The sequence below is a fragment of the Cherax quadricarinatus genome, chromosome 8 (genome assembly GCF_038502225.1).
Source record: "Cherax quadricarinatus isolate ZL_2023a chromosome 8, ASM3850222v1, whole genome shotgun sequence".
Taxonomy (NCBI): Eukaryota; Metazoa; Arthropoda; class Malacostraca; order Decapoda; family Parastacidae; genus Cherax; species Cherax quadricarinatus.
The window spans coordinates 31,918,818-31,933,097 of NC_091299.1; the positions used below are offsets into that span (position 1 = coordinate 31,918,818).

At 40.3% G+C, this 14,280-nt stretch overlaps 1 protein-coding gene across 4 annotated transcripts in view; it reads right to left on the minus strand.

The window, feature by feature from the left end:
• Cmpk (cytidine/uridine monophosphate kinase Dak1) overlaps positions 1–10,713 on the minus strand; it is an 86,283-nt gene extending 75,570 nt beyond the window's left edge. Inside the window, exon 1 of one of the 4 annotated variants that reach the window (XM_053772042.2) lies at positions 10,575–10,713. Coding sequence is in view for 1 of the 4 variants with exons in the window: in XM_053772041.2 (XP_053628016.2) it covers positions 10,518–10,555 (38 nt within the window). In the remaining 3 variants the exon portion in view is untranslated. The other 3 variants (XM_053772044.2, XM_053772041.2, XM_053772043.2) reach the window with 3 other exon arrangements.
• Between the last annotated feature and the right edge of the window lie 3,567 nt (positions 10,714–14,280).

The window sequence follows — 14,280 nt, forward strand, 5'->3', positions numbered from 1 at the left end:
AATTAAAATGCCGACTTTGTGGTCTATTTTCGTATAGTATTTATGGTTGTATTCTCGTTTTCTTGGTCTCATTTGATAGAATGGAAAACATATTATAGAAATAGAGGTGATTTTGATTGATTTTACTATAAAAAGAACCTAGAAATGGAGCTCAAAGTAGGGGAAATGTTTGATTTTTGCCAATGTTCAAAAGTAAACAAATGATGCCATTGTCCAATAAATGTCCAACTAGCCATTCTAATATGCAGTCATGAATGGGTTGATGTTATTTATGCAATTATTTCAGTATTGCAGTAGTCTGCATAATAGTAAGTCTTCTATTTTTTGTTTGAATAAAAATTAAAAATAGAAAGCAAGAGTAATATCAGAGGGGCCTGGAGACATGACTGATGAACAAAGAAAATGTTTTAGAGCCAGGAATGTCTGCATTGTTCATTCTGAACCTTATTTTGAAATTGTCATATTTTTTAGTTTTCGTGAAATTGCCCAAATTGCAAATTTCTGACCACATTATTAGGTAGTTGAAATCGGTAAATGGGCAGTTTCTTATACTCAATCGATAGAAAAAATGGAGTTCTAAAGAAATAGCTATGAGTTTGGGCGACTGGAACAATGGAATTAGCCGAAAATAGGGCTCAAAGTGGGCGAAATCGCCGATTTGTAAACAGCACCGAGGTCGCTAACTTCGCGAGAGCATAATTCCGTCAGTTTTCCATCAAATTTCGTTTTTTTGGTGTCATTACAATCGGGAAAAGATTCTCTATCATTTCATAAGAAAAAATAATTTTTTTTTTTTAATTTTGCGACACCAGGAGACACCTCAGGATTGGGGGTTGCGACAGTCAAAGGGTTAATGAACCAGTACAACCGGGGGTAAACTATGCCTGATTCAAAGGTCTGATGGAAGTGTCAAATTCAGATTTGATTAGAGTGCAGAATTGAAACAAATGTATCAAACTCTTGTAAAAAGAAATGAAAACAGACAAGATTTTGTTAAAACCGACAACAGGCAGGAAAATATTGTAGTAGATAACAAAAAAAGGCATAATACCGTGACTGGAACGATACACAAATAACCCTCACATAGAAGGGAGGAGCTTATGACAATGTTTCAGTCCAACTTGGACCATTTACAAAGTCACACTAACGAAAAGGAAAGAAGATGGGAGTACGTATTTATAGGCCAGGAGGTGGTATTGGCAGTAGTGGAGGTAGAAGGTAGTAGTGGAGGTAGAAGGTAGTATGGTGGAGGTGGAGCCAGTCAAATACTACGAAAGAGGAGCACTGCAAGGGAGCTAGGGGCCCACAGAGGGTAGGAGCAAGAATACAGAGGGGGCAAAAATAAATAATGAAGGAACAAATACTCAAGGCAGAAGAAAGACAACCCAAAGGAGAAAGAGGAAAAAGGAAAGGGGAAGAGGGAGAAGAAGAAAAAGGAACTGGGTTAAGTCACAGGTGTTCTGAAGTTTGGAGCATTTTACAATGTAGTGGGAAATGAAGGCATCTACAGAGACAAAGCCAGGACCTTGTATGAATCTTAGTCTTGGCTTCATCTCTGTAGATGCCTTCCTTTCCCACTACACTGTAAAATGCTCCAAACTTCAGAACACCCGTGACTTAACCCGATTCCTTTTTCTTCTTCTCCCTCTTCCCCTTTCCTTTTTCCTCTTTCTCCTTTGGGTTGTCTTTCTTCTGCCTTGAGTATTTGTTCCTTAATTATTTATTCCCCCCCCCCCTCTGTATTCTTGCTCCTACCCTTTGTGGCCCCTAGCTCCCTTGCAGTGCTCCTCTTTCTTAGTATTTGACTGGCTCCACCTCCACCATACTACCTTCCCCACTACTACCTTCTACCTCCACTACTACCACTACCACCTCCTGGCCTATATATACTCCCTCCTCCTCTCCTTTTTGTTGGTGTGACTTTGTAAATGGTCCAAGTTGGACCGAAACGTCGTCGTAAGCTCCTCTCTTCGTAAAAAAAAAAGAGGGGGGAAACTGAGCACCATGAGCATAGCTCTGCAACTACAAATACTGTAAGAAATATAAATTACCTGTGCTGTAGGTAATAACAAAGCCTTACTGCCCAGCTTGCTGGCAGATCACTGACAGTGAGCAAGTCAACCCACTCACTGTGAGGAGGAAATCTCTCTTTAATGGTCAAGGTTGCAGATTATGTACCCCCATCTCACTCCTACTGTACTATGCCTGAGGTGAAAGCTGAATGTTCTGTTCACCTTGTCTGTTTCACCATGTACAGTTTAAACAACTTACTGTTAAACTTTGCTATTTAAACTTTATATAAGTATCTACTATACACAGATTAACATAAAAACAGTCAGACTAAATTGAACATTATGAAAGCAATCAATGATCACAGAAAGATGCATACACTTATACATACTTTCAGATTAAAGGTAGGATAAATTATTTAATTTATTTATTATTAACACATCAGCTGTCTCCCACTAAGGCAGGGTAGTCTGAAAAAGAAAAACTTTCATCATCATTCACTCCATCACTGTCTTGCCAGAGGGGTGCTTTACACTACAGTTATAAAATTGCAACATTAACACCCCTCCTTCAGAGTGTAGACACTGTACTTCCCATCTCCAGGACTCGAAGTCCGGCCTGCCGGTTTCCCTGAATCCCTTCATAAATGCTACTTTGCTCACACTCCAACAGCACGTAAAGTATTAAAAACCATTCGTCTCCATTCACTCCTATCAAATATGCTCATGAACGCTTGCTGGAAGTCCAAGCCCCCTCACACACAAACCCTCCTTTACCCCCTCCCTCCAACCCTTTCTAAGTCGACCCCTACCCCATCTTCCCTCCACTACAGATTTATACACTCTCGAAGTCATTCTGTTTTGTTCCATTCTCTCTACATGTCCAAACCACCTCAATAATCCCTCCTCAGCCCTCTGGACAATAGTTTTGGTAATCCCATACCTCCTAATTTCCAAACTACGAATTCTCTGCATTATATTCACACCACACATTGCCCTCAGACATGACATCTCCACTGCCTCCAGCCTTCTCCTCGCTACAACATTCATCACCCATGCTTCACACCCATACAAGAGTGTTGGTACAACTATACTTTCATACATTCCCCTCTTTGCTTCCACAGACAAAGTTCTTTGTCTCCACAGACTCCTAAGTGCACCATTCACCCTTTTCCCCTCATCAGTTCTATGATTCACCTCCTCCTTCATAGACCCATCTGCTGACACGTCCACTCCTAAATATCTGAATACATTCACCTCCTCTATACTCTCTCCCTCCAATTTGATATCCAATCTTTCACCACCTAATCTTTTTGTTATCCTCATAACCTTTCTCTTTCCTATAGTCACTTTTAATTTTTTTCTCTTACATACCCTACCAAATTAATCCACCAACCTCTGCAACTTCTCTTCAGAATCTCCCAAAAGCACAGTGTCATCAGCAAAGAGCAACTGTAACAACTCCCACTTTGTTTTGTATTTGATTCTTTATCTTTTAACTCCACACCTCTTGCCAAGACCCTCGCATTCACTCCTCTTACAACCCCATCTACAAATACAGTGGTCCCTCGATAATCGTAGGGCTCGAGAGTCGTAATTTTCGGAAATCGTAGCGATATTTTCGTAGAAACATGGGCTCGCTAATCGTAGACTGACTCGCGAATAGTAGTTCGTCTGGGACGCGTACGCATGCTCTGAGCTGGGGCAGCCTCCCTTCCCAGCCAGTGTGGCATTGTTCACCAGTGAGCGACGGTCCCCTCACTTGCTCATATGAAATATTTCATAATATTCCATTCATTTTAGTGCTTGCAAGTACTAAATAAGCTACCATGGCTCCAAAGAAAGCTCCTAGTGCCAAGCCTGTGGTAAAGAAAGTGAGAAATACGACTGAATTTAAGAAAAACATCATTGAACAATATGAAAGTGGCGTACATGTGGCCGAACTGGCCAGGATGTATAACAAACCCTATACAACCATATGTTCCATAGTGGCCAAGAAAAAGGAAATCAAGGATGCTGCTGTTGCAAAGGGGGTAAATATGCTGACAAAATTGAGATCACCAATACTCGAAGAGGTTGAGTTGAGATAAACAAGAAACAACTAGCAGGAGATAGTACATATTATGACGTCGATTATTTGTAAAAAGGCTAGGCAGTTGCACGACGATCTGGTAAAGAAATTGCCTGCAACTAGTGGTGATGTGAGTGAATTTAAGATTTAAGAACCGTAGTGGCATACACAGTGTGGTAAGGCATGATGAGGCTGCCAATTCGGACCAAAAGCAGCTGAAAAATATGTGCATGAATTCAAGGAGTACACAGAGGCTGAAGGACTGAAACCTGAACAAGTGTTCAAGTGTGACAAAACAGGCCTCTTCTGGAAGAAAATGCCAAAGAGGACCTACATTGCACAGGAGGAAAAGGCACTGCCAGGACACAAGCCTATGAAAGACAGGCTGGCACTCATGTTCTGTGCTAATGCTAGTGGGATTTCAAAGTGAAGCCGTTACTAGTGTACCATTCTGAAAATCCCAGAGTGTTCAGGAAAAACAATGTTATGAAGAGTAAATAGTGTGTGTGTTTTGGAAATCTAATAGTAAGGCATGGGCCATGAGGGAAATTTTCGTCAAGTGGCTCAATGAAGTGTTTGGCCCAAGTGTGAAGAATTACCTCCTGGAAAAGAAATTGGATCTCAAGTACCTCCTAGTAATGGACAATGCACCTGCTCATCCTCCAAACTTGGATGACCTAATTTTCGAGGAGTTTGGGTTCATCACAGTAAAGTTCTTGCCCCCAAATACCACTCCTCTCCTCCAGCCCATGGACCAGCAGGTCACTGCAAACTTTAAAAAACTCTACACCAAAGCAATGTTTCAAAGGTGCTTGAATGTGACCTCAGACACTCACTTGACCCTAAGAGATTTTTGGAGAGAACACTTCAGCATCCTCCACTGCATGACCCTTATAGGTACGGCTTGGGAGGGAGTGACTACCAGGACTTTGAACTTTGCTTGGAGAAAATTGTGGCCAGATTGTGTCCACAAGAGGGATTTTGAAGGGTTTGGGGCTGACCCTGATGAGCCTGTCTGTTGTTAAATCTATTGTGGCACTGGGGAGTTCCATGGGGTTGGATGTGAGTTTGGAGGATGTGGAAGACCACAACGAAGAGCTCACCACTGAGGAGCTGCAAGAGCTTCAGCAGGAACAGCAACAGATCGCAGCTCAGAATTTTGCTGCAGAGGAGGAGGAAGAGAGATGGAAGAATTTGCCTTCTTCAGAAATTAAGGAGATTTTTGAAATGTGGGGTAAGATGGAAAGATTTATGGAGAAACATCACCCTGATAAGGCTGTTGCAAGCCATGTTGGCAACATGTACAGTGACAAAGTCTTGGCCCATTTTAGGGAAAAGTTAAAGAGACGCCAGAAACAGAGCTCTCTGGACAGTTATTTTGCAAGACAGGACTCCAGCCACTCTCAAGCTGGTCCTAGTGGCATTAAGAAACAGAGAAGAGAAGGTTAATGTAACAACCTTACTATGCCTGTGGTAGATGTGGGAATGGTGCATCTTTGTTTATGACTGATGCATTGCTTGTTTAATGAGTGATGCAGCCGTTATGCTTGATGTATCTGTTGATGTTCAATGTATCTTTTTACGTTCGATTCATCTGTTTACATTTAATGTGTCTACTGCTGAGGAGTCATCGTTTACATTCGGCTGGTCACTGTTTACATTTGATGCATCCTGTTTATATTTGATGCATTTTGTTTATGTTTGACACATCTTAATTTACATTTGATGCAGCTTTTTTATGTGATGCACATGCACTGAGCATAAGCAAACTACATTTGATGCACTTTGCTTATGTTCAATGCATGTTTGTTTACATTCAATGAAATCTTTGCCTGCATTATATGTAGCTGTTAATACTCAACGCATATTTGTTTACATCTGATTTAACTTTCTTTACATCTGATGTAACTTTGTTTATGCTCAATGTATCTTTTATACTGAAAGTATCTGTTTATATTCAATGTATCTTTGTTCACAGTGAATGTACCTTTGTTTACATTTAGTGTATCTACACCTGGAGTATACCTGGAGAGGGTTTCGGGGGTCAATGTCCCCTTGGCTCAGGCTGAGACCAGGCCTTGTGGTGGATCAGGGTCTGATCAACCAGGTTGTTACTGTTGGCCGAACGAAGACCGCTGTACGAACTACAGCCCGGCTGGTTAGGTACTGACTTCAGGTGCCTGTCCAGTGCCTTCCTGAAGACAGCCAGGGATCTATTGGTAATTCCCCTGTCTACATTGAGTGCATCTGCATCTGTTCACATTGAGTGCATCTTTATTTACAATGTATGCTTACATTCAATGTACCTTAGTTTACATTTAATGTAAGTTTATTTAGGTACAGGTACACAAAGTTACACAACTCCCCACACACAGCAGCATATGTGTAGATTACCCAGGATACCAAAACCAGTACTACCCTTCACCAAATTGTAGCAGTCTCATGCTGTAAACTACTACTGAATCATGTTTCATAAAAAGCATTTTTGAATACATGAATATATCCTTTTGTTTGTGTAAATTAGATTCACTTATTATTAATAGAACTACTGTACAACTATGATAATTTCTTCAGTGATAAGTAGTCAGTAAGTCATTGAATTAAGTCAGCCCATAATGCTAAGGCATAATAAAGGCTCTCTTTGCACTGTAACCCATTATTGTAAAAATATAATCTCCATGTACTACTTGCAAAGAAATAAATGAATCTGAGCCTAAATCTGATAATCCCAAAAAGTCAAAGTGATTTGTTTCCATTGTGGTCCTTGCAATATCATACTATTTAAACCTTAAATGTTAAAACAGCTAAGTAACTCAATTGTGTGAAAAGCACTTAGAATAAAGAGATATACTAGGAATAAGCTAAACTTTGTTATTAACATTAAAGAGAGGGGATCAGATCACAGAATGTGACCTGACCTGACTAGGTTGGGTGCATTGGCTTAAGCTGGTAGGAGACTTGCCTCGCATGGGCCAGTAGGCCTGCTGCAGTGTTCCTTCGTTCTTATGTTCTTGTAAGTACATGTTAGCTATCTTTGCATTCAATGTATCTTTGTTTACAAAGTATCTTCCACATGTATCAGTTTATATTTGATATATCTTTATTTACATTCAATGTATCATTGTTGACATCTGATGTATCTTTGTTTATGATCATTGCATTTTTTACATCTGAAGTATCTTTGTTTACATCTAATGTATCTTTGTTCACATCTAATGTATCTTTGTTTACATCTAATCTTTGTTTACAATCGATGTATCATTTACAACTGATGAATCACTGTTTACATCTGATTTATCTGTTTTAAATCTGATGTATCATTGTTTGCATATGATGTATCATTGTTTACATCTGATGTCTCTTTGTTTACATATCATGTATCTTTCTTTACGATCAATGTATCATTGTTTACATCTAATGCATCTGTTAACATCTAATGTATTACCTGGAGAGAGTTCTGGGGGTCAACGCCCCCGCGGCCCAGTCTGTGACCCGACCTCCCGGTGGATCAGAGCATGATCAACCAGGCTGTTACTGCTGGCTGCACGCAATCCAACGTACGAGCCACAGCCCGGCTGGTCAGGTACCGACTTTAGGTGCTTGTCCAGCGCCTGCTTGAAGACAGCCAGGGGTCTATTGGTAATCCCCCTTATGTATGCTGGGAGGCAGTTGAACAGTCTCAGGCCCCTGACACTTATCATATTGTCTCTTTAACATGCTAGTGACACCCCTGCTTTTCATTGGAGGGATGTTGCATCGTCTGCCGAGTCTTTTGCTTTCGTTGTGAGTGATTTTCGTGTGCAAGTTCGGTACTAGTCCCTCTAGGATTTTCCAGGTGTATATAATCATGTATCTCTCCTGCCTGCATTCCAGGAAGTACAGGTTCAGGAACTTAAGCACTCCCAGTAACTGAGGCGTTTTATCTCCGTTATGCACGCCGTGAAGGTTCTCTGTACATTTTCACGGTCAGCAATTTCACCTGCCTTGAAAGGTGCTGTCAGTGTGCAGCAATATTCCAGCCTAGATAGAACAAGTGACCTGAAGAGTGTCATCATGGGCTTGGCACCCCTAGTTCTGAAGGTTCTCATTATCCATCGTGTCATTTTTCTAGCAGATGCGATTGATACAATGTTATGTTCCTTGAAGGTGAGATCCTCTGACATGATCACTCCCAGGTCTTTGACATTGGTTTTTCGCTCTATTTTGTGGCCAGAATTTGTTTTGTACTCTGATGAAGTTTTAATTTCCTCATGTTTACCATATCTGAGTAATTGAAATTTCTCATCGCTGAACTTCATATTGTTTTCTGCAGCCCATTGAAAGATTTGGTTGATGTCTGCCTGGAGCCTTGCAATGTCTGCAATGGAAGACACTGTCATGAAGATTTGGGTGTCATCTGCAATGGAAGACATGGTGCTGTGGCTGACATCCTTGTCTATGTCAGATATGAGGATGAGAAACAAGATGGGAGAGAGTACTGTGCCTTGTGGAACAGAGCTTTTCACAGTAGCCACCTCAGACTTGACTGTTGACTGCTACTCTTTGTGTTCTGTTTGTGAGGAAATTATAGATCCATCTACCAACTTTTCCTGTTATTCCTTTAGCACGCATTTTGTGCGCTATTACGCCATGGTCACACTTGTCGAAGGCTTTTGCAAAGTCTGTATATATTACATCTGCATTCTTTTTTGTCTTCTAGTGCATCTAGGACCTTGTTGCAGTGATCCAGTAGTTGGGACAGACAGGAGCGACCTGCTCTAAACCCATGTTGCCCTGGGTTGTGTAATTGATGGGTATTTAGATGGGTGGCGATCTTGCTTCTTAGGACCGTTTCAAAGATTTTTATGATATGGGATGTTAGTGCTATCAGTCTGTGGTTCTTTGCTATTGCTTTACTGCCCCCTTTGTGGAGTGGGGCTGTTTGTTGTGTGGGACGACCCCCGTGTCCCTGCTCCCTCTCCATAGGATGGTAAAAGCTTGTGATAGGGGCTTCTTGCAGTTCTTGATGAACACGGAGTCCCATGAGTCTGGCCCTGGGGCAGAGTGCATGGGCATGTCATTTATCGCCTGTTCGAAGTCATTTGGCGTCACGATAACATCAGGTAGGCTTGTGTTTACCAAATTCTGTGGCTCTCTCATAAAAAATTCATTTTGATTTTCGACTCTCAGTCTGGTTAGCGGCTTGCTAAAAGCTGAGTCATATTGGGACTTGAGTAGCTCACTCATTCCTTGCTGTCATCTGTGTAGGACCCATCTTGTTTAAGTAGGGGCCCAATACTGGATGTTGTTCTTGACTTTGATTTGGCATAAGAAAAGAAATACTTTGGGTTTCTTTCGATTTCATTTATGGCTTTTTGTTCTTCCCGCGATTCCTGACTCCTATAAGATTCCTTTAGCTTAAGTTCGATGTTTGCTATTTCTCTGACCAGAGACTCCCTACGCATTTCAGATATATTGGCCTCTTTTAGCCGCTCTGTTATTCTTTTCCGTCACCTGTAAAGGGAGCGCCTGTCTCTTTCTATTTTACATCTACTCCTCCTTTTTCTTAAAGGAATAAGCCTTGAGCTTATTCCTTATATCTTTGCTTACATCTGATGTATCTTTATTTACATCTGAAGTATCTTTGTTTACATCTGATGTTTGTTTACAATGTATCATTGTTTACATCTTATATATCTGTTTACATCTGAACTTTGTTTGCAATCGATGTATCATTGCTTACATCTGATGTATCTTTGTTTACGATCAATGTATCATTGTTTACATCTGATGTATCTTTGTTTACGATCGATGTATCATTGTTTACATCTGATGTATCTTTGTTTACGATCGATGTATCATTGTTTACATCTGATGTATCTTTGTTTACGATCGATGTATCATTGTTTACATCTGATGTATCTTTGTTTATGATCGATGCATCATTGTTTACGTAAAGAAAGAAGCGGCAGTACCGCTGGCGGGGTACCTGTTGAGGGTTTCGGGGGTCAACTCCCCCGCGGCCAGGTCTGAGACCAGGCCTCATGGTGAATCAGGGTCTGATCAACCAGGCTGTTACTGCTGGCTGCACGCAAGCTGACGTACGAACCACAGCCTTGTTGGTCAGGTACTGACTTAAGGTACCTGTCCAGTGCATTCTTGAAGACGGGTAAGGTTAAGTAATGTTAGGGTACTTAAGGTTAGGTTACATCTACCATTTAAACAAAATAATAATCCAAATTAATAATGACCGAAATCCACAGAGCAGCTGCCGTCTACTTTAGCATAAACCTTCCTACTTTATTAAACATGAGAGGGGAGAGATTAATTAACACAAAGCTAGTCATTACATGGTGAATTATAGGTTAAATTACTAGGTAAACTACACTAGATAAGGTAAACACTACAGTAGACCACCACCACAGGTTAATACCCCCATTACAAGCCAGTTAGGTTACCAGAGCTCCGCAGTACCGGTGCCTGGGCTACCATGCATAAACTGGGAACCATTTTACCTGATAACTTTCCTAGAAATATCTTAATAAAGTGGAATGTAATGATAAACCAGGAGACCAGCCGGCGCACCAGACTCACCTCTTCACCTGTCAAAAGTGAAGTGAGGCGCCTCTCCTGATACCAGTCTATACCCTAAGGAACTCTACGTTAACCATAATTTCAGGTGACTTTTAATGTTCTTGTTCTACTCTATTGGAGCCCGTAATTCTAAAATATATATCTTGTTGTTAATCATTCGTAAAGGAACCAATATTTGTATTAAAGTTGGGCTGACCAACTACCAGAACAAAAAATATGTATATATTTAATTTCAAATCAATATATAGAAAGCATTTTCCTACCACATCTGGTTGTATATGTTAACTTTCTATATAAGATAAATGTTATATTTTCAAATGGCTAATTAACCCGAAGGATATAACATGTAAAACAAAATAATGGAGTTGAGTGTGATGGGTGTGGTGTGTGGTAACACTGGTAGCGTTCAAGATAACTGAATTTATTATTATTGCTCAACTTTAATGAAAAAAAAGATAATGTATGATGAAACGTATTGGGAAACAGGGGGGTTAAACACATATAGTTGTATATCGCTCTAAATCTTACAAAATGTGATGGAGATAAAATATATTAACTCTTGCGTGAACGTGATGCTCTGGAATATAAGATAATCATCATAAATAAGTAAGCAAGTAGATAGATAAGGATGTAAGTAGCATGTAAGTAAGTAAGTAAGTTATTCAGGTACAGGTAAACATAAGTACAATTATCATACATAGTAATATACAAGTATAAATTACCAAGGATAACCCCCCCCCCCCAGAAAAAAAAGTCAGGCAGTGACTCATGTCCACTGTGTGTCCTGGAAAACCTGTAATGTTATATTATTTATATTAAGAGAAAGATGATCAGCAGCTATACAAGAAATCACTCTCTTCCCTTTCTGTAGCTTCATTCATTAGGTACCTTTCTGTAGCTTCATTCATTAGGTACCTTTCTGTAGCTTCATTCATTAGGTACCTTTCTGTAGCTTCGTTTAATAGGTACCTTTCTGTAGCTTCGTTCATTAGGTACCTTTCCGTAGCTTCGTTCATTAGGTACCTTTCTGTAGCTTCGTTCATTAGGTACCTTTCTGTAGCTTTGTTCATTAGGTACCTTTCTGTAGCTTCTTTCATTAGGTACCTTTCCGTAGCTTCGTTCATTCGGTACCCTTCTGTAACTTTATTCATTAGGTACCTTTCTGTAGCTTCGTTCATTAAGTACCTTTCTGAAGCTTCGTTCATTAGTTACCTTTCTGTACCTTCATTCATTAGGTACCTTTCCTTAGCTTCGTTCATTAGGTACCTTTCTGTAGCTTCGTTCATTAGGTACCTTTCTGTAGCTTTGTTCATTAGGTACCTTTCTGTAGCTTCTTTCATTAGGTACCTTTCCGTAGCTTCTTTCATTAGGTACCTTTCCGTAGCTTCGTCCATTAGGTACCTTTCCTTAGCTTCGTTCATTAGGTACCTTTCTGTAGCTTTGTTCATTAGGTACCTTTCTGTAGCTTCTTTCATTAGGTACCTTTCCGTAGCTTCGTTCATTAGGTACCTTTCCGTAGCTTCGTTCATTAGGTACCTTTCTGTAGCTTTGTTCATTAGGTACCTTTCTGTAGCTTCGTTCATTAGGTACCTTTCTGTAGCTTCGTTCATTAGGTACCTTTCTGTAGCTTCGTTCATTAGGTACCTTTCTGTAGCTTCGTTCATTAGGTACCTTTCCGTAGCTTCGTTCATTAAGTACCTTTCTGTAGCTTCCTTCATTAGTTACCTTTCTGTACCTTCATTCATTAGGTACCTTTACTTAGCTTCGTTCATTAGGTACCTTTCTGTAGCTTTGTTCATTAGGTACCTTTCTGTAGCTTCTTTCATTAGGTACCTTTCCGTAGCTTCGTTCATTAGGTACTTTTCCGTAGCTTCGTTCATTAGGTACCTTTCCGTAGCTTTGTTCATTAGGTACCTTTCTGTAGCTTCTTTAATTAGGTACCTTTCCGTAGCTTCGTTCATTAGGTACCTTTCTGTAGCTTCTTTCATTAGGTACCTTTCCGTAGCTTCTTTCATTAGGTACCTTTCCGTAGCTTCGTTCATTAGGTACCTTTCCGTAGCTTCGTTCATTAGGTACCTTTCTGTAGCTTCGTTCATTAGGTACCTTTCCGTAGCTTCGTTCATTAGGTACCTTTCCGTAGCTTCGTTCATTAGGTACCTTTCTATAGCTTTGTTCATTAGGTACCTTTCTGTAGCTTCTTTCATTAGGTACCTTTCCGTAGCTTCGTTCATTAGGCACCTTTCTGTAGCTTTGTTCATTAGGTACCTTTCTGTAGCTTCGTTCATTAGGTACTTTTCTTTAGCTTCGTTCATTAGGTACCTTTCTGTAGCTTCGTTCATTAGGTACCTTTCTGTAGCTTCGTTCATTAGGTACCTTTCTGTAGCTTCGTTCATTCGGTACCTTTCTGTAGCTTCGTTCATTAGGTTCCTTTCTGTAGCTTCGTTCATTAGGTACCTTTCTGTAGCTTCGTTCATTAGGTACCTTTCTGTAGCTTCGTTCATTAGGTACCTTTCTGTAGCTTCGTTCATTAAGTACCTTTCTGTAGTTTCGTTCATTAGTTACCTTTCTGTACCTTCATTCATTAGGTACCTTTCCTTAGCTTCGTTCATTAGGTACCTTTCTGTAGCTTTGTTCATTAGGTACCTTTCTGTAGCTTCTTTCATTAGGTACCTTTCCGTAGCTTCGTTCATTAGGTACCTTTATGTAGCTTCGTTCATTAGGTACCTTTCTGTAGCTTTGTTCATTAGGTACCTTTCTGTAGCTTCTTTCATTAGGTACCTTTCCGTAGCTTCGTTCATTAGGTACCTTTCTGTAGCTTCTTTCATTAGGTACCTTTCCGTATCTTCTTTCATTAGGTACCTTTCCGTAGCTTCGTTCATTAGGTACCTTTCTGTAGCTTCGTTCATTAGGTACCTTTCTGTAGCTTCTTTCATTAGGTACCTTTCCGTAGCTTCGTTCATTAGGTACCTTTCCGTAGCTTTGTTTATTAGGTACCTTTCTGTAGCTTTGTTCATTAGGTACCTTTCTGTAGCTTCTTTCCTTAGGTACCTTTCCGTAGCTACGTTCATTAGGTACCTTTCTGTAGCTTCATTCATTAGGTACCTTTCTGTAGCTTCGTTCATTAGGTCCCTTTCTGTAGCTTCGTTCATTAGGTACCTTTCTGTAGCTTCTTTCATTAGGTACCTTTCCGTAGCTTCTTTCATTAGGTACCTTTCTGTAGCTTCTTTCATTAGGTACCTTTCCGTATCTTCTTTCATTAGGTACCTTTCCGTAGCTTTGTTCATTAGGTACCTTTCCGTAGCTTCGTTCATTAGGTGCCTTTCTGTAGCTTCGTTCATTAGGTACCTTTCTGTAGCTTCTTTCATTAGGTACCTTTCCGTAGCTTCGTTCATTAGGTACCTTTCCGTAGCTTCGTATATTGGGTACCTTTCTGTAGCTTTGTTCATTAGGTACCTTTCTGTAGCTTCTTTCATTAGGTACCTTTCCGTAGCTTCGTTCATTAGTTACCTTTCTGTAGCTTCATTCATTAGGTACCTTTCTGTAGCTTCATTCATTAGGTCCCTTTCTGTAGCTTCTTTCATTAGGTACCTTTCCGTAGCTTCGTTCATTAGGTACCTTTCTGTAGCT